General features: G+C 55.2%; 2 protein-coding genes across 2 annotated transcripts; both read left to right on the top strand.

Moving 5' to 3' along the window:
• Window positions 1-212: 212 nt before the first annotated feature.
• Window positions 213-17,055, top strand: LOC125319404. The gene is made up of 11 exons (XM_048290522.1): window positions 213-378; window positions 2,764-2,946; window positions 3,518-3,763; window positions 13,076-13,312; window positions 13,645-13,935; window positions 14,199-14,296; window positions 14,556-14,748; window positions 15,364-15,481; window positions 15,868-15,914; window positions 16,310-16,384; window positions 16,525-17,055. The coding sequence occupies exons 1-11, from the start codon at window positions 267-269 to the stop codon at window positions 16,599-16,601; spliced, it is 1,677 nt and encodes a 558-aa protein (XP_048146479.1). The 5' UTR covers window positions 213-266; the 3' UTR covers window positions 16,602-17,055.
• Window positions 17,056-19,613: 2,558 nt separating this feature from the next.
• Window positions 19,614-27,005, top strand: LOC125319972. Its single transcript, XM_048291831.1, has 11 exons — window positions 19,614-19,832; window positions 21,319-21,561; window positions 22,296-22,586; window positions 22,973-23,070; window positions 24,384-24,576; window positions 24,711-24,822; window positions 24,948-25,182; window positions 25,417-25,456; window positions 25,731-25,836; window positions 25,916-25,962; window positions 26,458-27,005. The coding sequence occupies exons 1-10, from the start codon at window positions 19,724-19,726 to the stop codon at window positions 25,956-25,958; spliced, it is 1,470 nt and encodes a 489-aa protein (XP_048147788.1). The 5' UTR covers window positions 19,614-19,723; the 3' UTR covers window positions 25,959-25,962; window positions 26,458-27,005.
• The last annotated feature ends 22 nt before the right edge of the window (window positions 27,006-27,027 follow it).

A 27,027-nucleotide genomic window follows, 5' to 3' on the forward strand; every position in this document is an offset into this window, starting at 1 on the left:
GAGCCTGAGGTAGCCAGGGAAGAGGCTGGACCAAGACACCTGGGAGACTGCACGGAGCCTGTAGCCACTGTCCATGGGAAGATGTGTGAGAATCAACACTGAGGCTAGTGGGATGCTCTCTTACCAAAGAGGAAGCTTCTTGCTCCACATGTGATTCCCCTGCGGGGCTGTCTCATTTCTGTGTGAGCTCCTCTCCTGCGTGGGGTTGCACAGACACCTTTCCTGAGCGGCTCACACTGAGTCCTGCCTGGGGACTTCATGCCAGCATGGCCCTGCCAGCGCTGGCTCAGACATTCCTCCTGGTCCTTGCTCCTCTGCTGCTTGCACGGGAACAGATGCACCACAGTCCTATGACTCCGTGGGTACATACTGAAGCAGGTAAGGGCAGACTGTGCCTCTCTCTTACAAAAATGGTTTTGCTGCCTCCGCTCTTTGCTACCTGGCCCTACCCTGCTCAGCCCATGAGGAGGGCTGAAGCTGGTGTCTGCATCAGCCTGGGACACTCAGGCATCCTTCAGGTTGTGGTGGGGCAAAGCTCTATCTGGGATGGAGGGCAGCAAGCCTTGGTGTGCTGGGAAACTTCCATGAGCATGGGAGTTGCAGCGTCCCTCTAAGAAGTGGGTAGTGTCACTGGGAGCAGGGGGTGGCTGGCTCTTGTTATGCAGCAGACAGATGAATCCGGGGTAATCAGAGCAGTGACAGCCTTTCTGGGCAGTCCAAGCAGCACCCCTGTCACAGGGGAAGGTGATAATGGTGCTCATCAAAGAGATGGGGAGCTGTGAGCTCTGTTAGCTGGGATGCCTGCTCTCTCCCATAGTCCCTGGGGTTGAGGGAACTGTAGATTAGTGTGATTGCTCGTATCAAAAGGCTTGTTCTGTTCTTTCTCCATACCAGGAGGGTTAGGGGTAGCTCCTGGGTCTCTGCTGGGCTCTTCCTACAAAAATGTGGGCATTCCTATGGTGATTGTGTGCTGTGTTGAAGTCCCCATGGGGCAGAGCACGACTAGGGGACCTGAGCTGTGAGTCATTCCCTCTGTAGGGAAATGGGACCAGAAGTGGCTAGCCAAATCATCAGATGGGTCATGAGTCATGCTGCCCATCACTGGTGGCTGAAGGGATGCTGCCCTTCCAGCAATGGGCAGCTCTCAGCTATCCCGGGCAGGATAGAGCCTCTTCTCCTCTCCTAGTCTGTACTCATGACTGGGACTGACCCAAAAGGATCCTGGATGTCACCCTTGGGCAGGGTGTGTGTTACTTCAGGGTGTTTAATGGCAGGAGGGGGGAAGGTGTGTGAGGGGGGTGCCTAACGAGGCTGGGAACAAGTCAAGGGTTTCATGTCTGTCAGATAGTTTGTTTGTCACAGTGAAGTGTGTGCTCTGAAGGCACTGGGAGAGACACAGCTGAGGGGGAAGAAGTTTTGTGTCTGCACCACATGGTCTAAAAGGATGGGGCTGGTGACAACTGTCCTTTGGGGTGGAGAGCTGGGAAGAGGATTGAGATGATGGCATGGAAACCTGCTACCAGACAAGGGAAGTGGTGAGGGCTGGCTGGCAGGAAGTGGGCAGCTGCAGCTGAAGAGAGGTGTTTCATCCTCATTCAGGGAAGGCCACCTCCACGCCCAGTGCCTCCTCATGGACTTATTTTGCACTGAGTGAGCAAGTCTAGGTGACATGTCTGCCAGGCATGACAAGGCAGACTCATTTTGGGTGAAGTGCAGAGGCTAGGCTGAGCACATTGAGCAGGGTGTGAGCTTTGTGGCCACTGGTGTGAATGTAGGTGGTCTGAGGGGCAGGCTCAAGTTGAAACCTTCTTTCACCCAGTGTAGAAAAAGCTGATTAACACACAGAGTCAAAGTATTTGATTTATTTACAGTTCTGCACAGAAAGGTGTGCTAGGTCGCAAATCCACACAGCCAGCACACCAAGGCAGACAAAAGCAGGTATAGTTACACAGACACAATCTTTGGCTATTAGTATATCTTACTGAAGTCACTGCTTGCATGCGTTACTATGACTCATCCTTTCCCCTCTTCACTGTAAAAGCACAGTGTTCCAAGAAATTATGGTACATGCTAGGTGAATGGTGGTCTTTTTGAGAGAAGGAGGCGAATGAACGGAGAACGTGCGTTTTTTACTACTATTAAGAGCAAGGATTCATCACTAGGGTGATGAATAATGTAACAAAACTCGTCAAAACTGGGTATTTGTTAGGTCACAGGTAAACATCCTGGATGAGAAGGGTGTTATCTTTTTTGTTTTTCCCCTTTCAGGGACTTAGACGATTCATTTTCTGTCGGCCTCATTCCTGTAGTTAATGCTTCCACTGCAGAATTGCTTTGTTCTTTCTCTTGTTACCTGCAACTTTGCTCCTGTTATTCACCACTGCTGCTGGCAGTCACTTCATGGGACCTAGCTGTGGAGTCTGGAATAGCAGCAGAGACTCCCGGGGTCTGGTGCACTCCCACAGCATCTGTGTTTGTGGGAAAGAGCAGCATCCCCCAGGCTGCTGGATCCCTCTGGCTGGGATGTCTCTACAGCAGCAGGTGGGCAGCAGGGCCTGTGGATAACCCTGCTGCACTGCCCCTGAGGGTGTGAGGAGGGTAAAGCACCTGGGGGCTGGGGCTCATCCTGGGAGGTGCTGTCTCTGCCACCCCTCTGAAGAGAGGGAGAGAGACTGGCACCCCTGTGGATGGAACACCCTCGCCCTGAGGACGCTGCTGGAGCCCAGTGACCCTCAGGCTCTCCCTCCTGGCCTTTGCACACAGGAAGATGTCCAGCTCCCTCTGACTGGGACCCCAAACTGCAGTTTAAACCGAGGAGGAGCAGCTATGCCTTGAATGAAGTGGTGCAGCTCAGCTGTGTAGGGGAACCTGTGCCATCTGTCCCACGGATCCAATGCATTTCCAGAGGGACCCGGATTCTGTGGAATGACACTGCCACCTGCAAAGGTAAGCACAGGCCTGCACCACCCTGACCCAGGGTCCTGAGCTGGTGACAGACCCTCCGTGACCTGGTCATGCACGTGACAATGCAGGAATGGCAGGCCTGGATGCCTTGGCTTTCCCCCATGTCCTGGCAGTGATGATGCTCTTTTTGTCTCAGCACCTTGCTGTGGGCACCTGCCAGGGTCTGTGCTCCTGGGGAGAGGAGTCCTTCCCAGACAGCATCTCCTGCCTCAGCTTTGAGTAGGAATAGCTGCAGAGGTTCTGCTTGTTTGCCTGGAAAGCTTCTCTAGGGTTTGGGTTGTCTCTGGTGTGGGAGGTTGTTACTGCTGCATGGCTCACCTGTGCATGAGGGAGACAAGAAAATGGGGGCTCAAACACCCCATGGAGGGGGTGGAATCCACGGGAGGCTTGTGAGTCCTGGAGATGGAGTGACGAGGAGCCCTGTGCCCTTGGACAGTGCCTGGGCATATGACACTCATATCTGTTGGGGTGAACAGGTCTCATGAGAGACCTGTCCCAACCCTCCTCTCATAACCTCCCAGAAGTTCTCCTCACCCAGTTTTGCCTCTGACAGAAACATGCCAAAGGCCTGCTTGGTGGGACCCCAGACTCCAGCTGGCACCAGCCCGTGACCGCTACACAGAGAATGAAGAAGTGACTCTGAGCTGCAGCAATGGTTTCCAGCCATCTTTCACCCGTGTCAAATGTGCAAACAGGGTTCAGCTATTGAATTATTCTGGATCTCTAAAGGGAGATTTGTGGCTGGGGAGAAAGAGCAGTGACGTGTGGATTCAGCTTCAGGGGAACATAGTGTGCCTTGGTAAGCAGGTGTCAGGAAGTGCTTCCTACTGAGCTCTGTGGTCAAATTCTGCCCCGTTCATCCATCTCTGAGCTTCCATCATCACTGTGGCCAGGGATGCAATTCTGATGTCATGTCAGGGCCACTCGGATCTCAGCACCACTTGGGTCTCAGCGCTTTTGACACCTGAGACCATTCCCCTACTGAATTCTGGCACAACCTTGTCCACCACCAGCCTGGACAGGCCCCAGCCCCAGCTGACACTCACCCACAAGGAAAGCCCCATCCCAACCAGCCTTGCCAAGGAGTCCCATCTAGCAGATGGATGTGTCACCTTCCCTCTCCCTTCAGGGGCTAGAGGGACTGCTTGGGATTGCTGACACCCTGCCACATACCCTGCTCCTCCTTGAAACCTCCCAGCCCAACTAACCTCCACTTTCACCTCTGCCAGAAACATGCCAAAAACCCCACTGGAGCCAAAGACTCCAGCTGGCATCAGACCAGGAGAGTTATGAGAAGAATAAAGAAGTGATGCTGAGCTGTCCCAGGGGTTTCCAGCCACCCTTCAGCCACATCAAACATACAGGAAACGTTCTGTCTGTTATCAATGGAAAACCTGTATACAGAGAAGCTTGGAATGAAAGGGACAGCAGAGGCAGTTGCATCAGATATTCAGACCAAGTTCAGGGGACAGTGCCTTGGCAAGGAAGCCTCAGGAGCTTTCCTAACTGCCCTGTTCTACCCTTCCTTAGCAGGGAAGGCAGGCTGTGGGGACACAGGAAGTTTCTGGCTCTGTGCTGCCTGGGAAAATTGCAAATGCTGCTGAAGGCAGTGTCGAGGCAGCTCCTGAGTCTGCCCTGTGCCTGCCCTGGGGTTCCAGGGGTGCCCTGGTGGGGAGAGGGCTGATGCCAGCTTTAGTCCCTGAGGGTCCTGGCAGGAGGAAGTTTTGGTACAAAGGTCCCTACCTTGATACCAAAGTAGCCATTTTGGCAGTAACCAATGCTGCCCATGGCACAGGAGGTCAGGGTCCATGCAGGGCTCCAGGCTGCATTCACAGAGAGCTGGGAGGTGTGTGGGAGACACAGGTCTCCCTAAGGGCTTCTGGCAAGAACGTGCAGAGAAGTCAGGGCTACAGTGTTGTAGGTCTGTGTCTCGGTTTCGAAAGACAGGTGTCTGCTAAGGAAGGCAGAGGCCCCCCTTGAAGTGGCAGATATAACCCCTTTTCCCTCCAAGTTATTATATTTTGAAATCAAGAGCCTTTAGGCGAAGATGTGGGAAATAGGAATAACAGTTCTTTACTATATATATATATGTATATAACCAGTCAAACAAAACAACAACAACTCTGGCAGTAACAGCAATCACAAACCCAGTGCCAGCCTTCTCGGCTGTCAGGCCCTTTCCCCTCGGGTGCAGTTCCGCTCGCAGCCGGCAGGGGCGCTGGCGGCTCCCGGTGAGCAGGGCAGGTGCGATGGTTCCCCCGCGGCTGCAGGGGGCGCTCCGGAGCGAGCTCGGGAAACCCGCGGCTCTGGTGCCCTGGGATCCCGGGAAGGGATGGAACAAAGGCTTCACAAACCGCTGGGCAGCTGATCCCGGGCTCTCAGGAACAGCAGGCTGGAACGGCAGGGACGGACGCAAATCCCGGGTGGCAGGCGAGATGTATCCAGATGGGAGAACCCCACGGAGGCCCAGGCAGGCAGGGTGAGCAGGGCTACAGCGTAGCGAAAGCTCCAAGCAGCAGCAGGGCAGGGCAGCCACAGCCCGGCCTCCAGCAGGGCAGGGAAAGCGGCTTTTGGGGTCCCGGTGTTGTTTCCAGCAGGAAGAAAGAACGGCCAAAAAGAAAGAAGCAGCAGCTCCTTTCTCTGCAGCTTCTCTCTCCGGACGCTCAGAGCGAACTGTCCCCACACCCAGGTGTAGACAAAGGAGTAGCCAGGCCCGCCCCACTCCTCTTTTTGTCTTTCTTAAGTACAGCTATTTGTCCCCTAGCAACATGCATATGGGAGAAAATTCCTTTAACAGGAAAAAAAACTAAGACTAAACTAAAACCCCAACATTATCCACCCCGAATTTTTTCCCATACTAACATGTTACATGAAACTTAACTTTTTTAACCATATAAATCTATGCATTACCCAAATTATATACAAATATACATGCTGATACTGATACAAGTACAGAGCCATGGGTAGTTCACCCTAAAACAAGGTCCCCTTGAGGTAAGCATCGGGTCTCTCCATCCTTTTGCATCACCCACCAGGTGCAACCTGGTCCCTGAGCAAAAACAACCCCACGGATGGGTTTGTCTTTGCTCAAGGCGGACTTTACCCAAACAGTTTTTCCAAGCATACCTCTCATGTGCACCACTGGAACCTTATCCCCGTCTGTTGTTTGTAGGGGTTCAGATTGGGCAGGGCCTGCTCGGCTGGTGGAACCTCGAGTGTTAACTAACCAGGTGGCTCTTGCTAAATGCATCTCCCAGTTTTTGAAAGTCCCTCCACCCAGTGCCTTCAAGGTGGTTTTAAGCAGTCCATTACACCGCTCAACCTTCCCAGCTGCTGGTGCATGGTAAGGGATGTGGTACACCCACTCTATGCCATGTTTTCTAGCCCAGGTGTTTAAAAGGCTGTTCTTGAAATGAGTCCCATTGTCAGACTCGATTCTCTCAGGGGTGCCATGCCTCCAAAGGACTTGCTTTTCCAGGCCCAGGATGGTGTTCCGGGCAGTAGCGTGAGGCACAGGGTAGGTCTCCAGCCACCCAGTGGTGGCTTCTACCATTGTGAGCACATAGCGCTTGCCTTGGCGGGTTTGAGGCAGTGTGGTGTAGTCAATCTGCCAGGCCTCCCCATACTTGTATTTGGACCATCGCCCACCATACCACAGAGGCTTCACCCGCTTGGCCTGCTTGATCGCAGCGCATGTCTCACAATCATGGATAACCTGGGAGATACTGTCCATGGTTAGATCCACCCCTCGGTCTCGTGCCCACTTATAGGTGGCATCTCTGCCCTGATGACCTGAGGCATCATGGGCCCATCGAGCTAGGAACAGTTCTCCTTTATGTTGCCAATCCAAGTCTATCTGGGACACCTCTATTTTCGCAGCTTGATCTACCTGTTTGTTGTTACAATGTTCTTCATTAGCCCGGCTCTTGGGGATGTGAGCATCTACATGACGGACCTTCACGGATAGCTTCTCTACCCGAGTGGCAATGTCTTTCCACTCTTCAGCAGCCCAGATTGGTTTTCCTCTGCGCTGCCAGTTTGCCTTATTCCACCTTTCCAGCCAACCCCACAGAGCATTGGCTACCATCCATGAATCGGTGTAGAGGTAGAGCTTTGGCCACTTCTCTCTTTCAGCTATGTCCAGAGCTAATTGGACAGCTTTGAGCTCAGCAAATTGGCTCGATCCACCTTCTCCTTCAGTAGCCTGTGCAACTTGTCGTGTGGGGCTCCATACAGCGGCTTTCCATTTCCGGCTAGCGCCTACAATTCGGCAGGAACCATCAGTGAAGAGGGCGTATTGTCTTTCACTCTCTGGTAGCTCGTTATATGGTGGGGCTTCTTCGGCACGTGTCACCTGCTCCTCTTCTTCTTCAGAAGATAACCCAAAAGTCTCACCTTCCGGCCAGTTTGTAATTATTTCCAAGATCCCAGGGCGACTTGGGTTTCCAGTTCGGGCGCGCTGCGTGATGAGGGCAATCCATTTGCTCCAAGTAGCGTCGGTGGCGTGATGCGTGGAGGGAACCTTTCCTCTGAACATCCACCCCAGCACCGGTAGTCGGGGTGCCAGGAGGAGTTGTGCCTCTGTGCCGATTACTTCTGAGGCAGCCTGGACTCCTTCATAAGCTGCCAGGATTTCCTTCTCTGTGGGAGTGTAGTTGGCTTCAGACCCTCTGTAGCTTCGGCTCCAGAATCCCAGTGGTCGGCCCCGAGTCTCACCAGGCACCTTCTGCCAGAGGCTCCAGGACAGACCATTGTTCCCGGCTGCAGAGTGGAGCACGTTCTTCACCTCTGGTCCTGTCCTGACTGGGCCAAGGGCTACGGCGTGAGCAATTTCCTGTTTGATCTGGGCGAAGGCTTGCTGCTGTTCAGGGCCCCAGTGGAAATCATTCTTCTTGCGGGTAACCAGGTAGAGAGGACTCATGATCTGGCTGTACTCGGGAATGTGCATCCTCCAGAAACCTATAGCGCCTAGGAAAGCTTGTGTTTCCTTCTTGTTGGTCGGTGGAGACATTGCTGTGATCTTATTGATGACCTCAGTGGGAATCTGACGTCGTCCATCTTGCCACTTTACTCCCAGGAACTGGATCTCTCGGGCAGGTCCCTTGACCTTGCTCTTCTTGATGGCAAAACCAGCTTGCAGGAGAATTTGAATTATTCTCTCTCCTTTCTCAAACACTTCGGTTGCGGTGTTCCCCCACACAATGATGTCATCAATGTACTGCAGATGTTCTGGAGCCTCACTCTTTTCTAGTGCAGTCTGGATCAGTCCATGACAGATGGTGGGACTGTGCTTCCACCCCTGGGGCAGTCGGTTCCAGGTGTACTGCACGCCCCTCCAGGTGAAGGCAAACTGAGGCCTGCACTCTGCTGCCAGAGGAATGGAGAAGAATGCATTGGCAATGTCAATAGTGGCGTACCACTTTGCTGCTTTGGACTCCAGCTCGTACTGGAGCTCCAACATGTCCGGCACGGCAGCGCTCAGCGGTGGAGTCACTTCATTCAGGGCACGATAGTCCACAGTCAATCTCCATTCCCCGTCAGACTTGCGCACAGGCCAGATGGGGCTGTTGAAGGGTGAGTGGGTCTTGCTGACCACCCCTTGACTCTCCAGCTCGCGGATCATCTTGTGGATGGGGATCACAGCATCTCGATTTGTCCGATACTGCCGGCGGTGCACTGTCGAGGTGGCAATTGGCACTCGTTGCTCTTCCACTTTCAGGAGCCCAACTGCAGAAGGATTCTCAGATAGTCCGGGCAGGGTGTTCAATTGCCTAATGCCCTCTGCCTCCACAGCAGCAATCCCAAATGCCCACCTGAGTCCTTTTGGGTCTTTGTAGTAGCCATTCTGGAGGAAGTCTATGCCCAGAATACACGGGGCCTCTGGGCCGGTCACAATCGGATGCTTTTGCCACTCCTTCCCAGTCAGGCTCACCTCAGCTTCCAAAAGGGTCAACTGCTGTGATCCCCCGGTCACCCCAGCGATGGATACAGGTTCTGCCCCCACATGTCCCGATGGCATTAAAGTACACTGTGCCCCAGTATCAACCAATGCATCATATTTTTGTGGCTCTGATGTGCCAGGCCATCGGATCCACACCGTCCAGAAAACTCGGTTCTCCCGTGCCTCTTCCTGGCTAGAGGCAGGGCCCCTCTAGCCCTGGTTATCATTCTTTCCCTGGGCGTACATGCTCGAGGTACCTTCAAGGGGATCCGACATATCATCCTCCCTTCTGTAATGCCTGGCAGCTCGGTCACGGGAGGCTGAGGCTACCTTCACCTTAGCGGAACCCCCTCGGTTAGTGCCTCCCTCCTTGAGTTCATGCACCCGCGCTGCCAGGGCAGAGGTGGGTTTCCCATCCCACCTTCTCATGTCTTCCCCATGCTCACACAGGAAAAACCACAGCTCAGCTCGTGGGGTGTACCCTCTCTCTCTAGCAGGGGGACGACGGGCTCTGACTTGGGGGCCTGTGACTCGCACTGGTGCCACACTGACCCTCCTCATCTCCTCCCTCATCTCCTCCCTCATCTCCTTCATCTCCTCTTTGAGGTCCTGGACCACAGCAGAGACATGAGCTTTCAGCGGGCCATTGATCATGCTGTCATAATGCCTGAGCCTGTTGGCAACAGAGCCCACTGTTTCTCGGGTATTGTCAGCATCAATCGTTGCAATGAAGGTGGTGTATTGCGATGGCCCTAGCCTTGCCAGGTTCCACATCATCTGTCCTGTGCACCTGACCTTATCGGGGTCATTATCATGCTGTCCATCCTTCCCAAAGAGTACCTCTAATATTGCCACCTCTCTTAGCTGTTGGATCCCTTGCTCGAGTGTCTTCCACTGCATTCTATGATGATACTCCTGCATTCTTTCTTTGTGAATGAACCTTTCTCTCACACTCATTAAGAGCCGCTCCCAAAGAGAGAGAGGCCCTGGCTCCCTCACAAATATCTGGTCCACACCTGGGTCCTGGGTCAACGATCCCAGATACCTTGCCTCACCACTATCGAGTTGCACACTTGTGCCCATAAGGTCCCAAACCCGAAGCAGCCAGGTGGTATAAGGCTCACGCCCCCTTCGCACAATGTCGTTTCGCATAGCACGGAGACTGTCGTGCGACAGGGACTCAGTGATGACTTCTGGCTCTGGCTCTCCTGCTGGTTGTGAGGGCCCTGGTTGCCCATCATCATTAACTGGTCGTACCGATTTGGTCTTATACTTCCTCCTTTGCACAGGGGCGACTGCTGCTGGCTGTGGTTGTCCTTGTGGTTCAGCTGAAGCCTGGACGGTTGTAACATCCGTGGGTTCCACTGCTGCACCATCGGACTCACCCTCTTTGGGGCAGGGAGAGGGTTTTTCACTAGCTGAGGAGGTGTATTCTCTTAGCAATTGGCACATCTCCTGGCGCACCTGGCCCATCTCCTGGCATATCTCCTGGCGCACCTGACCCATCTCCTGGCATATCCCCTGGCGCACCTGACCCATCTCTTGGCACATCTCCTGCATCCCTTTTGCCAGTACCCCCACCCAGTTTGGGTAGTCCATTTCTGAGGTGGACTGTTGGGCAGTATCAGTCTGTGGGGCGGGATCTCTAGTGTCTGGGGCTGTGGCAGGCTCTGGCTCTGGGGTAGGATCTCTAGTGTCTGGGGCCGTGTCAGGCTCTGGGGCAGGATCAGGCTCTGGGGTAGGAACTCTACTCTCTGGGGCCATGTCAGGTTCTGGGGCAGGATCTCTAGTCTCTGGGGCTGGTGTCCGGGTAGATATCCAAGCCAATCTCAACTTATCCTTGAATGCTAAATAGAGTAGGCCTATCAGCAGCAGATGGTTAGTATTCAGAGGGAATTTAAACCCTTCGAAAATTGATGGGGTGAGCCCAAAGAACTGGTTGAGGGGTTGGGAGAAAACTTCCCCTGGTGTCATTTCCTCACAGAAGGTACCATTGTTAACATAACCCCAAAAACATGTGCTCAGTGTGTGATAGCTGTTTATCCATGTGCCCACATTCCGGAGGAAGTTAAAAACCCATGAATTCCTCACCTTCTCGACCCATAACGCAAGCTGGATAACAGCAATGGTAGCCTTAGTCAGAGGACCCATATTCAAGTAAGGAGCTGCAAAGGGGAAGAATATAGCCACGGCTACATGCCACCCAAACCAGGGTAAACTAGACCACATAGTGCTGCCTAACAAGGTTCCAATATCCAGCACACAAAATAAAGTTATCGAGGAACTGTTATTCCTTTTTCACCTCTATCTCTTAATGCCCTCAGGCCCCACATTGGGCGCCAAGATCTGTCTCGGTTTCGAAAGACAGGTATCTGCTAAGGAAGGCAGAGGCCCCCCTTGAAGTGGCAGATATAACCCCTTTTCCCTCCAAGTTATTATATTTTGAAATCAAGAGCCTTTAGGCAAAGATGTGGGAAATAGGAATAACAGTTCTTTACTATATATATATATGTATATAACCAGTCAAACAAAACAACAACTATGGCAGTAACAGCAAACACAAACCCAGTCCCAGCCTTCTCGGCTGTCAGGCCCTTTCCCCTCGGGTGCAGTTCCGCTCGCAGCCGGCAGGGGCGCTGGCGGCTCCCGGTGAGCAGGGCAGGTGCGATGGTTCCCCCGCGGCTGCAGGGGGCGCTCCGGAGCGAGCTCGGGAAACCCGCGGCTCTGGTGCCCTGGGATCCCGGGAAGGGATGGAACAAAGGCTTCACAAACCGCTGGGCAGTTGATCCCGGGCTCTCAGGAACAGCAGGCTGAAACGGCAGGCTGGAACGGCAGGGACGGACGCAAATCCCGGGTGGCAGGCGAGATGTATCCAGATGGGAGAACCCCACGGAGGCCCAGGCAGGCAGGGCGAGCAGGGCTACAGCGTAGCGAAAGCTCCAAGCAGCAGCGGGGCAGGGCAGCCACAGCCCGGCCTCCAGCAGGGCAGGGAAAGCGGCTTTTGGGGTCCCGGCGTTGTTTCCAGCAGGAAGAAAGAACGGCCAAAAAGAAAGAAGCAGCAGCTCCTTTCTCTGCAGCTTCTCTCTCCGGACGCTCAGAGCGAACTGACCCCACACCCAGGTGTAGACAAAGGAGTAGCCAGGCCCGCCCCACTCCTCTTTTTGTCTTTCTTCAGTACAGCTATTTGTCCCCTAGCAACATGCATATGGGAGAAAATTCCTTTAACAGGAAAAAAAACTAAGACTAAACTAAAACCCCAACAGTCTGACAGGTGTTTATGACACAGGTGACAAGAAGCCTTGTGTCAGGGTCTAGGGGATCGCAGAACTCTGCTCCCTGTGTCACAAAATCATAGAATTGTTTAGGTTAGAAAACACCTCTAAGATCATCAAGTCCAACCATCAACCAACTCTACCATGTCATCTCTAAGTGCCACATCTACGTGTCTTTTTAATACCTCCAGGGATGGTGACTCCACCACTTCCCTGGCAGCCTGTTCCAGTGCTTGGGAATCCTTTCACTAAAGGATTTTTTTCTAATATCCAATCTAAACCACCCTGACACAACCTGAGATGGTTTCCTCTTCTCCTATCACTTGTTACCTGGGAGAAGAGACCAACCCTCACTTCCAGCAATAGGATCTGCCTGAGCCGCCTTTTCTCCGGCTCCCTCAGCTGTTCCTTATCAGACTTGTGCTCCAGATCCTTCACCCTCAGCCCACACAAGAAGGGTAAAGGCCTGGCCCCTCCTCATGTGCCAGTCTCCCCTCCCTGTCCCTGCTGCATGCTGTCACTGTGGAGCCAGCTTTGGGGCTCAGGCTTTATGCCTTCTCAGGAGGAGTCAGGGTGTTGTTGTCCTGCCTGAGAGACAAACAGGGCACCAGAGTCTCTGGGCAGGCTTTGTGCACAGTACAAACCCTTCATGGGTTCCCCTCAGTCCCTGACTCCAGCTCCTTCTGGCCTTTCCCAGGAGGTCTGGGGGAAGAAGTTTGGAGTCCATATCCTCATCCTCTTGCCAAGAATTGATGTGGAAGGGCTGCTCTGTGCAGTGTCCTGGAGCTCCGTCCCTTGCCCTGGTGGGCCAGGGAAGGGGATGCCCTGCTCCATCCCCTGGCATGACCTGTGGAGCCATGCTCTGCCCAGCTAACACCTTCCCATCTTGTTGGTGCAGAGAAATGCCGGAAGCCCCAGTGGGACCCCAAGTTTATCTTTGACCAAGAACAGGGGACCTTCAACCCAAATGAAGTGGTGAAGATGAGGTGCCCTGAGGGGCACTGGCCTCCACCCATGGAGATCAAATGCGTGATGTTGAAGCCAAAGGAACGTTCCATGATTCCTCGTAGTGGCTGGATAGTGAGGAATGGCACAGACAACTGGCACATTATGGAGGAGAACTTGACCTGTGTGGGTAAGTTAGCAAGCCAGACACCCTCCCAGTGCTCTCAGTGTGTGCTCCCCAGGCTTGGAGAGCAGTTCTGCATGTGTGCCACAGCATCAGTGCCCTGTGCTTGGGGTGGTCAGGGCATGGCAGAGAAATCCAGAGAAAATTCTGGATGCATCCGAGGTTTGTGTCTGTGCTGTTGGCAACTCTGGCATGTGTAGTCTGGGAGAAGGCAGAACGTCCCTGTCTGCTCTGTGCTGGGGACAGGCTAGTGAGGGAATGGTGAGGTTGATGGAGTTTGGTGTCAAGGCTTGGAGGGGAAGGGAGGGAGTGATCCTCTCGGAATGCTCCCTTCACAGATGTCCTCCAGGTTGTCCCTGACACCCTGAAGATTTCCAGCACCAGCGTCAAACTGAACTGGACTTGCATGCTCCCTGACATGTGCCAGCATATTCGGGCCAGGTGCCGGCTGGAGCAGCGCTCCTCCTCAAACTGTGAGGGTGAGGAGGTGAAGGGAGAGGAGATGTTACAAGGCCAGGAGGGAACTTTCACCTGCTCCCCTCTGCAGCCCTTCACTGTCTACAGTGTCACAATCTCCCTGCTGCCTAGCACAATCCTGTACACACGGCTCCTCAGGACAAAGGAAATGGGTATGTTTACATGAAATGTCAAGATGCTCTTCACCCTGAAGCTCAGCCAGGGCATCTGCTCCCTTCTGTGAGGTTCCTGGGATCAGAGCTGCTTGCTGCCTGTTGGGATCTGGGGCAGGGGCTGTGCAGGGCCCTGCAGCAGGGCATGTCCCCTCTTCACTTTCACCCTCCTCACCACACTGTTGCTGCTGTGGGGGACAGCAGCCTTTGTGGGGGACAAATACTTGCTATCCTTGCATGATCCTGTTCTCCTGTGCTTCCAGTGCCAGACAAACCAGAGGAGCTGCGGCTGGATCCCAGCACAGGGTCCCTCAGATGGAAGGCGCTGCCCTCCTGCAAAGGGGAGATCATTGGATACCAGGTACCAGGGGTCCATGGAGTGCCCATGGTCCCCCTCACCTTTCCAGGTATCTCCCTGCCTGGAGCTCTGTGCAGGCACCCTGAGAGAGGTGTGAGCCCTCCTTGGCTGGGGCCCACAGGCTGTACACTGCTGGTGTTCCTGGTAGGGCCTGGTCCCCTTGTGTGCCCAGCCAGCAGCCACAGCCCCTCTTCACAGAGCTGCCCAGTGCAGAAGCAGGATGCTGGTGCTACTGTCTAGCAGCTCCTTGTCCTTCCTCCAGCTGAACATCACCACCATGAGAGCAGAGGACGGCAGCTTCCTCGAATTCAGTCAGGTGTTGGTGAACCAGTCTGTCTCTGAGTACGTGCCACCTCGTCAGACAGCTGGCAGCAAATACCTGGTGACAGTGCAGGGCCTCACAGCGGCTGGGGCTGGGGCTGCATCACAGCTGGAATTCCAAACCTATGTCCTGGGTAATGGTTGTTCTGCCCTGGGTCTGGTTGGGGTGGCTTCTTGGGGGTGAGTGCTGAGCCTGGAGCAGCTTCCTGTGTGTGCAACCACCCTGTCCCAGCTCAAACAGGGGCAGAAGTGTGGGCACCTGGCTCAACAATGGGGATGGGGCTGGGTGAGTCCTGCCTCGAGGGCTTGCATTGCCAGGTCCCCAGAGGAGCTGTGCTGCTTCAGCCACGGTGTGTGCCTTTGATAGCAGACTTGCCCCCTCTACTCTTCCACTGAAGAAGGTGACACCCATCCCTGCATTTGAGTGCATTTGGCTCAAGGTCAGAGAGCCCTAGAGCTGCTGAGCCTGGGTCTGTGTCCTCCTGCTGTGTGCAGGATGGCTGAGCAGGCTGCCAGACCCTCCAGCTGGGAACATGGGACAAGGCCCTTTGCTCCAGAGCCTCCCTCTGCCCTACCCAAGCAGATGTGCAGGCAGGGGAAGATGCTGTCTCACTGGCTGTCCCTGCAGCAGCCAGGGCAGCAGGGCCTGGACGCGCACGGCTACACACATGGAGACACCCAGCACCAAGGCTGGGGCCACTGCTGGGGCATGGCCTAGGCTGTGGCACCCACTCCTCTCTGTGTTTTAGTTTCAGGGCAGCCTCTGGGCCCTTGGCCTGGCTCAGCAGTCACAGTAGTGGTGGTGGTGGTGGTGGTGGTGGTGTTGATCCCCTTGTCTGCAGGGATCCTCTGGTTCATGCTGTCCAGGTGAGTGGCAGAAGATCTGAAGTCTCAGCTTTGCCTCAGGCTGTGCTGTGCTGTGGGGTGAGTGGGGATGGAGAGGGCTCCCCAGCTGCTCCCACCCTTCTCTGGGTGCAGAGGATGCAGCTGGCTGGTCCTACCACAATTTGGTTCTAGGGCTCCTGGCTGGGGCTCTAAGCCCTGGGGCTCAGGGCTGGGACAGGGACCCTGTGTGCTAAGAGACCCTCTCCCCTTGTTGCTGTTGTAGCCACCGCTGATGTCTCCTGAGGTGTGGGTGGGCAATGGCTGCCAGGGCAGAGGGAGGGTGTGCAGAAACCTCCGTGCCACTGCTGCTGGGTTCAGCAGGGTCTGGCTCACTCTCACTCACTCAGGACTGCCCTTTGCCTTCCCAGAAAAAAGAAGGCCTTGCCCAGCAAAGTCGAGGAGGATCATTACACAGGTAGGGTTCCCAGCACAGAGGGGACTGCAGGGCTGGAGCTGGGAGGGGAGCAAGTGTATTTCAGGAGGGCCCGTTGCCATTCTGAGGTGCCTGCAGGCAGCCCAGCTGGCTTTGGCTGATCTGTCAGAGCAGTGTGTCCCACATCTATTCTCAGCTGAGACCCTGCTCAGTGGCCTCTTCCAGCAGCTCCTGGCTGGGGTCTCTCCGAGGTGCCAGTGAGGGTTGGGAACTGCTCTTCCTTCTCACCCTCTCTGGGGTAGGCAGCAGCTCTTCCCAGCCCTGCTGTCCTGATGGTGTGCATCCCAGGATGATCTGCATCCTGCCCGAGGCTGCCCTGCTCCTTCTCCCACAGTCCTGGGGTCCCTCAGGCTGTTTCTGTCCTCTTGCCCCCCCAGAGCTCCAGCCCTATGAGAATGCACGTGAGGATAATTACTGTGTGATGAAGACTTTTCTGGCAGAGAAAGATGCAGGTAGGAAATGGGTTGTCCTGCCTGTGACCCCACATGTCACAGAGAGAGTGGGAACAGGCAGCTGTGATGGTGTGTCTGAGCTCCTTGTGCTGCCAAGGGCATGCAGCAGCCTCTGCCCCGAGTTCTTTTGATCTCCTCAGGTAAATATGGCCAGGCTGGAGAGGCATTTCCCAAGCCCCTGCCTGTTCTAGTGTTCTCAGGAGAGTCAGAGCAGTGAGGAAGAAGAGCAGCTGGAAGGGACATCTGAGGCTCAGTGGTGATGGCACTTCCCTTCTTGAGGCTTGGCCCTCCACCGCTGGAAGCAGGACAATCTCGTGGTTCTCGTGGGTTATTGCTTCCCCTCAAACTTTCTCCTTCATCAAGCTCCAGAATCCTCTGTCACAGCACAGGAGCAGCTCAAGTAATGGGATGACCTTCTTGTGGCAGCAAGGATGTATTCTGGTAGTTGTCCAGTGCTCTGGCATAGCCATCTCACCAGCATCTTGGTGCCTGCAAATGTCCCCTGAGACTGAAGGAACTCACAACTCCTCTTTCCACCCTGTGTCCTGTATCCTCCTAGACCCTGTCCTCTGCTTGAGGTTGGCCCAGCTGTGCTGCCCTGGCCATTATGCTGCTGTGTCTGAACAACCAATAAATTGTTCTGGTTTGCAGGGGCTGCCTGGCCCACAACAGTTCCCACCTCATCATGGGTCCTCCTTGCTTTGTACGTGAAAGACTTGACCCCATGAATCTTCATGGAGGGGCTTGGAGTAGGCTTTTCCAGCTCCTGGCAGCTCCAAGGAAGCACACCTAAGGTGCTGCATGCTCCTGATGCAATGCTTTGAGTGGCTGCTTTCCCTCCTCCCCATCCTATAGGTAACACCATCTCCACTATGCATAGCTGGGCCTCTGTGTTGGTCTGTGTCCCCCTCTGTGGGTGGTGGTGCTCATCTCCCGTTTTGTGATGTGAAGCTGGCACTGGACCTCTTGGGACATCTGTGTCCTGCAGCCTTTGGGATCTGCTGGCCCTTGGCTGCTGCTGCTGTCCCAGCATCACTTCCAACAGCCGCTGTCTCCCTCCCTGTGGGATACCAGTGCCCAGTCTGGATGCTGAGGCACAGTACCAAGGCTGTCCTTGGTGAGGAGTGGGCTGCTGGGCAAGGGGGCAATCAACCTCTCTTTCCTCTGTGTGTTGCCTGCAATGTTTCCATCTCCTTCTCCTGCCCTTGGGTGCTCAGGTTCTCCTGAGTTCCCTGGACTCAGGTATGACAAGCTGGTTCTGGTTGTGCTTTTTACAGCTGTCCTGGGTTGGAATGTATTCTTTTACTGTCCTCATGAGCTGTTGGAACCAGATGGGGCAGTGTTTCCTTTCCTCCTCTCTCTGGACTATCTTTTTGTTAATGAGCCCATCAATGCCTTGCCTCATGACTCATCATCCCATTGTGAGATGCTCCACACAGAAGGAGGAACCAAGCATTCCATCCTGGATATAATCTGAGATTCCGAACACCACAGACACCCTTTCCACTGGATTCCCAGAGGACAGGAGCTACACAGCCACCACTGGACCTTCTGAGGAAGAGCAGACCCTTCTACAGGATCACCGCTTCAACAGAACCACATCCACCACTTCAGGAGGAGTGCAGCCACCATCTTATTGGACTGCTACTGCCGCCCTGACTAACAGGGTGTCAGGTTGTATCCTGACTGTCAGTTTGAGCCAGTGTTTTCTGCCTTTTTTTTGATTTCCCTATTAAATTGTTATTCTGACTTGGTGCCTCCCACTGGTTTGTTTTCAAACTAGTACAACAGCCCTGAACACAGAGCTGTCATGGTTTTTTGCTTCAGTGTTCTCTCTCTCCCCTGTCAAACCTGCCAATACCCAGTGTAGCCTGGAGACTGAGGGGCAGCCTGAAGGCTCTCCTTGTTGAGGAGCATGCTGCCAGGAGATAGAGCAATTGACCTCTCCCTTCTCCAGCTTTTTTTTAGCCTGGCATGACTTGCATGTGCTGGTGAAGACATGCTTTGACAGTTTTCGTATGAGCTGTCTGCCCATTTCCTCAGTACCTGCAACTGGCCCCTGGGACCAAAATATCTCCTTCCTGAGGACTGTTGCTGGTATGATGTGTGTGCCTGATGGAGCTGCTCTTTGTGGGTACTGGGCAGAGAGGGGAAGAGGAACTGAACCCTGTGTGGCTGCTGCTGGTTGAGAAAGAGGAATGAGCAGGCTTGGGATAGGGGAGAAGAGTTGCCACCTCCACGATTGCCCTGCTTCCCACGCCATATCCCCATAGCCAGTCATACCCTGGGCTGTCAGCCTCATGACTCCACCAGCTCTGTCCAGACAGCCAGTAAAGGCTTGTGGTTTGGAGGGGGCTACCTGCTGTCCCCCAGCTCCTGCCTCGTCACCTCATTGCCCTTGTGAGGTGCTGTTCCCTGTGGGTGCTGAGCTAACTGCACCTTGTTGAGGGGAGCCATGAGCAGACCACCCTTCACCCTGGGCAGGAGTGTGTCCTGTGCATGTGCCACAGGCAGAGCTGAGGGACAAGTATGGTCTCTGTTCCTCTGTAGCCCCCCCATGTCTGATCACCCACCCTTCTGGAATCCGAGACATCCAAAGTAGATGGGAGGTTCTGGAGGAAGAGAAAAGCAGTGGCTGCTGATGAGCAAGGGGCATGGTTTAGTACTGTGAGTGTTTTCTCAAGCACACAGCTGGCACTGTAGGGCAGCGTGGTCTGCACACTTGGGGACAGATGAGAGTGCTGCGAGGCTGAGAGGGAGCAGGAGGAGGAGGCAGCTGAGGATAGAGAAGCGGGGAAGGATGAGAGAGGCTGTGGGTTGAGTGTTTCTTTCAGAAGGACTGCAGACTGTTTCAGGCACTGAAATACTCCTTGCAGTTCATGTCCCCATTCCTATCTGTGCTTCTGACCATCTCTTTATGTGCTTTCTCAAAGGTCCTCCATCTCCTGTGATCATTGAGGGGAAGTGACTCATCACCACTCTAAAACCCACGCAGTGTCAGGAAGCACTTGGATATTACCTCAGAAACAGGAGTAATTCTTCTTGAATGCCCTGGTAACTAGCAGGGTTTTGGGAGGAAACTCTGGGATCTTGGTGACAAGGTTCCTTCTGTTGAGTCCCAGAGCCTGGATGCTCCTGGGGCAAAAAGATATCAAAAGGCAGAAGTGCTGACAGTGATGGGAGGCTCCCTGGCCAAAGAGGAAGCCTCCTGTATCTCATGAGGAGATGCATCTGTTTCCTTCCTGTGGTTGCAAGCCTTGCAGTCAGATACAGATGCCTGGGCTCAGAGGCAGCGAGTGGGGCTGAGATTTCAGTCCTGCCTGGGGACTTCACACTAGAATGGCCCTGCAGTCGCTGGCTTTGAGGTTTCTCCTGGCCCTTGCATCTCTGCTGTCAGCACATGGCCAGGAAGAACTTTTCAACATCCAGGTAGTGCCTCAGGGAACAGGTAAGAAGTGGTTCTTCCTCTTGGAAGACTTTGCTGCCTTTCCTCCTATAAGCTGAATATTCATCTTCACTGCCTGCAGCCCTGGGCTGGAGCCCAGATGGACTCCTGAGGGCTGTGTCAGCTGGGGCACCCACTGCCTCGGCCCCAGGGACAGGAGCTACAATGCAGTGTACACTGGGGCTCTGTGGGACAGACAGGACTGGGCTGCATGTGCGGTGATGGGTCACACTCTTCAGAAAACCAGTTTGCCCATCATTCCCTGGAGACAATGGGCATGAGTTGGGCATCAGTTCACACACTGTGAATCAGGGGAAGGGTCTTCAGGGAGAAGAGGTGTCACTTCCTGTACACATCCTATCCCCAGGTATGCCTGAGGGACATTGTGCCTGCTGAGAGCAGTGCAAGAGGGAATTTGCTGCTGCTTTGCCAGGCAGATGGGCTGGGGCAGGATCAGTGGCTGGGTACCTCAGCATGAGGTGGGTCATGGTGGTGTGCCAGGGGACAATGCTGCTGGTTGTGGTGCTCAGCTGGGCATCTCTGGTCCTCTGCCATCGGGGCTGTTTGAGAGCAAAGCCTGAGCACAAGTGGCTTGTCACCAGCATTTCCCTTTGTGGCTGTTCAGAGGTGGATCTGAACCTTGTGAGATCCCTTGCCTGCCCCTTTGGGAGAAGGAAGATTGTATTTTAAGCCCTTTCAGGCCTCACAAAGCTTCTTGCAGAAGCTTGAACAGGCAAGAGCTCCTTCCAGGAGCCAGTGTTCTTGTCTGGAACAATCACTGCCACAAAGCCTCCCCCTGCAGCACTGGACAAACTGCTGGGACCAGCTGTGCCTACTCAGCCTGGAGGATGGAGAATTTGGTGAGGAGATGATGAGAAGGAAGGGTTGTGTCAGGAGAAGAGGGCAGGGGCATTGGTAAAGCAGGAGATGTGAATGGAGAAGGCACTGCTCACCTCCTGTCCCACTACCCAGCGGTGTGGGGCAGGAGGAGAGCGGCCAAGGGACTGAGTGAGTGAGAACAGGGAGCCCAGAAGTGTCACAGGGGCATGGCTGATCCCTGTGGGAGGGATGAGCCATGGCTGAAGGGACATGCATCCCAGCAGGAGTGGTGGTGCCACGGGCCAGCAAGTGCCAGCTGAGCTGGGCTGGGTGACAGGCCTGAATGAGAGGTTGGAGGGCATCTCCTGGTGCAGGGGTGATTGTCCTGGGAATCTCCCTGCTGTGGGCTGTGGAGAAGGGAATATGGTGCCCAGGACACAAGGGTGAATGGGGAAGGTTCACAGATGAGTGATCCTTCACAGTTTCCATGCACAAAGAAAGCCCCTTCCCAACAACTCTTGCCTGCAGGTCACATCCCAGCAGATGGATGTGTCACCTTCCCTCCCCCTTCACTGGCTGGAGGAGTTACTGGGGATTTGTCTCCCACCACCCACCCATACCCCATCTCATCACCTCCAGCCCAAGTAACACCCACTTTCACCTCTGCCAGAAATGTGCCAAAGGCCCCTGTGGGACTCCAGACTCCAGCTGGCACCAGACCAGAAGAATTACAAGAAGAATGAAGAAGTGATGCTGAGTTGTCCTGAAGGTTTCCAGCCATCCTTCACCCATGTCAAATGTTCAAGCGAAGTCCAGTCTTTCACTCGTGGGAAACCTGTGTACAGAGAAATCTGGAATGGAAGAGACTCCAAAGGTGCCTGGGCCCGCATTCGGTCCAGCGTAGAGTGCATCGGTAAGGAATGGATTGGGAGCCCTCTTGGCTGCCTTGCTCTGCCCTCCCTGAACAGGGAAAGCAGGCTGGGGGGCACAGGAGATTTGTGGCTCCGTGCTGCCTGGGGAAATGGCAAGTGCTGTTGAAGGCAGTGTCAAGTCCAGCCTGTGGATCACCACTGAGGTTGTCAGTGATAAGGGTCTCCCTGTGGGCTTCTGGCAAATTGATGTGCACAAAGGAGAAGAGCATGGGGGAGGGATGTGTGGTGGGGTTTGTGGCCAGCACACAGCATCACAGTTTGAGCAGGATCAGAGGGCTTTGCTGCCTGTGTCCTCTCAGACAGTGCAGCTGTGAGCACCACAGCTTGCTCCATGTGGGCTGGGCCCCCTCCAGGCTCTGTGGAATGGTGGGTGCAGGCTTGGCACCCTCTTCTCACAGCTTAGGGCATTCATGTTCCCTCCAAGGGAGAGCAGAGCTGTACCTGCTGGACTGTAGAGATTCTGGGACACACAGACACCTCAGTTTTGAATCGATGGGGAAAATTGCTTGAGCAGCAGTAGTTCCCTCACTCACCCACATTCATTCCTGTCCAACTCCTCCTGCTCCCCTTTGAGAGAGCTGCAGTGACCACCTTCAGTCTCTCCCTTTCCCTCCCACCGGGCTGTGTGATGAGCAAGGTTGTCTGACTGCAGCATCCTTGCATGGCTGGGAGTGGAAGGGAAGAGAGTGACCTTCTGGCAATCTTTCCTTCACAGAAGTCCTCCAGGTTGTCCCCGGGACCTTTGAGATTTCCAGCACCAGCATCAAACTGAACTGGACCTGCAGGTTCCCTGATGCCTGCCAGGGCATGAGGGCCATGTGCCGGCTGGCAGCGCCTTCCTCTCCTCCCTGTGAGGCTGAGGAGGTGAATGGAGAGCAGATGTTACATGGCCAGGCAGGAACATTCACCTGCTCTCCTTTGCAGCCCTTCACTGAGTATAGTGTCACCATCAGCCTGCCCCCCAATGAAACCCTTTTCTCATGGTTGTTCATGACAGAGGAAACAGGTATGTGAACAGAGATATCAGAGACGAAGAACAGTCCAGAGCTGTGTCACAGGTGGATAGATGTTCTCCTCACCTGTCAGCTCATGCAGAGCATCTCTGCTCCCTGCAGTGATATGCCTGGGATCAGGGCTGCTCGAATCCTGGGCAGCTCTGGGGAAGGGGCTGTGAGAAGAGCCCTGAGCAGGGCACGTCCCATTCTCATTGTCCCATGCCACACCCCACTGTTGTGCTTCCCCCTGCTGCAGCACGTGCAGCCTTTGCAGGGAACAAACCCTTCCTGGGAGTCCCTTTGCAGCCTGTCCCATGGCCAGGAGCTGCCTGCACCCTCCTCTGGCCTCAGCCCCTGCTCATGGCCCTGTGTGTGACCCCACCGTCTGTGCTTCCAGTGCCGGACAAACCAGAGGAGCTGTGGCTGGATCCCAACAGGGGCTCTCTCAGGTGGAAGGCGCTGCCCTCCTGCAAAGGGGAGATCATCGGATACCAGGTACCAAGGGACCAGGGCAGACCTTCAGCTCCGGGCCTGGAGCTGTGTGCAGGCAGACTGGGAAGTGTGGGAACGGGACAGCTGGGATGAGCCACAGTTCCCAGCCTGTGAATATCTGGCTCTGATGAGCACAAACATTTTCTATTTCATTCTCAACATGTGTCATGCTGTGGAGGTGCCCAGAGAGTTGGTGACTTCTTCAGGTCCTCTAGGCTTAATTCCTGGTTCTGCTCTGCTATGGGCTTGGCAAACATCTGAAGATTGGTCTGCAAGACATGGTGATGTGTCTTCTGGGGTGGCATCCCTGGGTTTCCTGTGTCTCTTGCATACTTGTTTCTGGTTCCTGCCACAGAAAAGCCTGTGGTTTGAGTAATTCTCTGAAAGTCCCTCTTGAAAGTCTCTCCTACAGAGAGCTGCACTGTTCTGTGGAGTTTTCCTCAATGCACGGCTAGAAGCATCTCCTCTGTCTCTGGATTTGGGACACGTTCCGCAGCACAGCTCTGCTCTCTAGCAGTGGGAGGGGTGTGTGTGCTGGTGAGATCGTTCTCAGAGTGCTCTAGGCCCTCTCTGACAGACGACAGAGGTCTCCACGGTGTGACAGGGACGTTGCATGCTGTTTCTTAGCTCTTTCCTGTAGAAACTGTCAGACAAGCTCTTGACAACACTTTGTGAGCCTGTTCAGCTCACCTGCTCTCAGACACCAGTGTTGGTGAAAACAGTCCTTTCTGTCCACTTTCAGTTGTCTTCTCTTTTGCATAAGCCCAGAATATATTTCTGTAAAGGCATCAAGTGAGAATGGCCAGGGATCTCATAACATATTCAGACGATGCATGGGCAAATGGGGATCTTTCATCTGTATTACTTACGGAAACTTTAGTCCTTCTCCTTTTCTCTTAGAGAAAGCCTTCAGAGTCCAACCTTACACAAGAGAAAAGAGATTCCTCCTGCGGAGGATGTCACCACAGTGCCTCTCGTGTTGCAATGCATCTGGGATGACCTGTCCTCGGGCTCAGAACATGTATCTACAGCCCTTCAAACGAACAGCATCCCTCTTCCCTTCACAGGGGCTCAGCCCTGTGCTCACAGAGGCTGCTGCTCGCACATCCCGAGTGTTGGCTCCAAATTCCTCCTCTCCTCTTCTCTGCTCTGAGGTCCCCGCGTGGGGCTGAGGCTCCTGCCCGTTCCTCTCCGGAGCCTTCCCCACCGGGCCAGGCACACGGAAGGGCAGGCTGGCAGGGCCGTTGCCAGCTGCAGGCACCTTCCCAGCGGGCAGCTGAGAGCTGCTGCATTCCAGCTGTGTCTCCTGTCCGCAGCTGAGCATCACGGCCAGGAACGCCGGGGACAGCGGCGTGCTGGAGATGGAGCGGCTGCGGCTCAATGGCTCCGTCACCGAGCACCGGCTGCCGGAGCACAGCCCTGGCCGCAGCTACGCGGTGACGATCCGGGGACTGACGGCTGCTGGAGCCGGGGCTGCGCTGGCGAGGGAGTTTCCCACCGGCAGCTCGGGTAAGCTTTGCTGTGTCGCTGTCCCAGGAGCCTGGGCACGGAGGAGCTGCGCTCGGCAGAGCTGCGTTGCCCGAGGCTGGCCCTGCTCCTCGCACAGCCCTGCCCGTGCTCATTCGGCGGGTGTTCCCCTCCAGACACCCCGCACCCCCAGGGCATCAGCTGCCGCAGCGTCCGCGACATCGCCCCATCCCAAGGGACGGCCGTGCTCCCCCTGCGCCCCATCGCCCGTCCCTCTGAGGCAGCCAGGTGAGCGCAGCTCCCGCAGCTCTGCAGCCCCGGCATGGCTCTCCCCACGCCAGCGCTGGCCTGCAGACGCCTCCTTTCCACTGTCCCCGCTGTCCCCCCCGTCCCACCGACTTTGGGCCCTGCAGGGAGCACCAGCTGATCGTGGCCACGACGCACGACGGCTCGGTGACGGAGAGCATCTGCGCGGGGCAGCCACAGCTCTTCAATGGCAGCGTCTACCTGGCCGCTCTTCTCAACCTCACCGCCCCCACGGATTTCGTGCTGGGCGACGGCAGCCGCGGGCAGGGCCACCACAACGCTGCCCTCCGCCCGGGCTGCGACTACACGGCCCTCCTGCGCCTCGTCCGCCTCTCGCCGCAGGTACCCATCGCGGGGCTCCTGCTCCCTGGGGATGCTGCCGGCCGGGGCTGGGCCCCTCGCTGCGTCTGGGCTGGCTGTGAGGGCACACTCCTCTCCCGTGCCTGGGCAGGATGGTGTCCCTGGGCTCCTGGGCCACAGCCGGCTCACTCGGTGGCCCTGGGTGGGGACCTGTGCTGCCAGGTAGGCTAGTGCTGCACGAGTGGGCTGAGCTCTCCCTCCTGTCTCCTCCAACAGGCAGAGAAGTTCACCTGTGTCTGCTACAGCTTCTCTGTTGGTAAGTGTCTCCTTGCTCGTGGTGCCCAAGCCTCTCTCCTGCGTGTTCCCTTTTGCCAGCCTGGCAGCTTCCCTGGAAATGAGCTGGCACAGGGCAGGAGCTTCTGGGTCTCACGTGGAACAGAGCAAGATTCCCACACATGGGGTGATCCTCCCTCCCAGAAGAAGCCTCAGCCAGGACACAGGCCTACACACTTGCACATACCCTTTGCCATTCTTGGGGCCATTGCCAGCAGGAGGCCAGGCTGTGGCACTCACCCCTGGCTCTGTGTTAGTTGCAGAGCAGACTGCAGGCTCGTGGCATGGGATTGTGATTGGACTGGTTGTGCTTTTGGCAGTCCTCCTCGTGGCTGCCGTTATCCTGTGGCTTGTGATCTCCAGGTGAGTAGGAATCGGACAGGTTCAGCAGGGACATGCACAATGCCAGTCTCTTACCCAGAACTCCCCTTTGCCTTTCCAGGAAAAGGAAGTATTTGCCCAACAAAACTAAGGAGGGTAACTAAAAAGGTAGGAAAACGCAATTCTGCAGACAACCATCACGGAGGGGACTATAGGGCTGTGGGACAGCTGGGATGAGGCAGCAATCTCCTAGGAGGACCTGAGCCCCAGGAGAAGCAGCAGCTCATACACTGCACTGACACATCTCCCCATTTGCCTTGGCTGGGGATGGTCAGGATGGCTCTGCCCACTGAGCCCCACATGGCAGCAGAGTCTGGTTCCAGGCAGTGCTCCCAGCCTGGAGCAGGGGCAGGGGTGAGCAAAGACAGGCATCCCAAAGACTCAGGTCTTTGAGGGACCCGTGTGTGCGCCATCCCTACCAGGGATCTGCAGGGTCGGGTCTCAGGAGGGTCAGGCTGAGGTGCTGCTGCTCTCGTCTCGGCACTGACAAGCACCTCTGGGGTCCTGTGGCTGGGCACAGCTGAGATGAAAGTGTTGGGCTGTGGCAGGCACTGCCCTGGGCTCCAGCCTGTCTCTGACACTGGGTGCCCTTTTTCGCCATAGGTAAAGGGGGCTAGGCTGGAGGTCAGTCACTTCAGCCCCAGCCAGGACCGTGGGGACATCCAGAGCAGTGAGTAAATGGAGAAAATGGGAAGGATAACCCAGCCCAGTGCTGATGGCTGCCATGTCCCCTGGCTCTTCTGTGACTACCAGCATGGGGGTCCCATGCAATTTATCCAATTCAGCAAGGCAAGAGAAAAACAGGAGGTCAAGAAGGGTTGAATATTTTCAATCCTCAGCCCCTTCACCTCCCAGCTTTTGCTTACTGCTTTTGTAAGGCCTTTGAATTTGGCCTTCTGTAGTCCTTTTTTTCAAGCTTTGCTTCTATTTTTGCTTTCCTGGAAGCAGGACTTGTATGCCAGATTTCCCAATCCCAGACCCACACAGGCTCAGGATGATGGCATTCTCCTGCTGTGCTCTGGGTTTCCAACCCTTCTGCCCTCTCTGCTGATATTCAGCCAAGGCCTGGCTGGACTGCTTTGTGACTCTGCCTGTTTTGTCTGCACAACAAATAAAGGCTTATGGTTTGGAGGGGCTGCCTGTCCCACTCAGCTGCTGCCTGGTCCCCTCATT

The sequence above is a fragment of the Corvus hawaiiensis genome, chromosome Z (assembly GCF_020740725.1).
Source record: "Corvus hawaiiensis isolate bCorHaw1 chromosome Z, bCorHaw1.pri.cur, whole genome shotgun sequence".
Classification (NCBI taxonomy): domain Eukaryota; kingdom Metazoa; phylum Chordata; class Aves; order Passeriformes; family Corvidae; genus Corvus; species Corvus hawaiiensis.

What these genes read in the sequence shown, in the direction of transcription:
- LOC125319404 (XM_048290522.1), top strand. Translation starts at nt 267, where the DNA reads ATGGCCCTGCCAGCGCTGGCTCAGACATTCCTCCTGGTCCTTGCTCCT. An exon ending in CTCTGGTTCATGCTGTCCAG is followed by an intron (nt 15,482 to 15,867) that starts GTGAGTGGCAGA and finishes TTGCCTTCCCAG; the next exon opens with AAAAAAGAAGGCCTTGCCCA. An exon ending in TCTGGCAGAGAAAGATGCAG is followed by an intron (nt 16,385 to 16,524) that starts GTAGGAAATGGG and finishes TGATCTCCTCAG; the next exon opens with GTAAATATGGCCAGGCTGGA.
- LOC125319972 (XM_048291831.1), top strand. Translation starts at nt 19,724, where the DNA reads ATGGCCCTGCAGTCGCTGGCTTTGAGGTTTCTCCTGGCCCTTGCATCT. An exon ending in GTTTCCCACCGGCAGCTCGG is followed by an intron (nt 24,577 to 24,710) that starts GTAAGCTTTGCT and finishes GTTCCCCTCCAG; the next exon opens with ACACCCCGCACCCCCAGGGC. An exon ending in CTGTGGCTTGTGATCTCCAG is followed by an intron (nt 25,837 to 25,915) that starts GTGAGTAGGAAT and finishes TTGCCTTTCCAG; the next exon opens with GAAAAGGAAGTATTTGCCCA.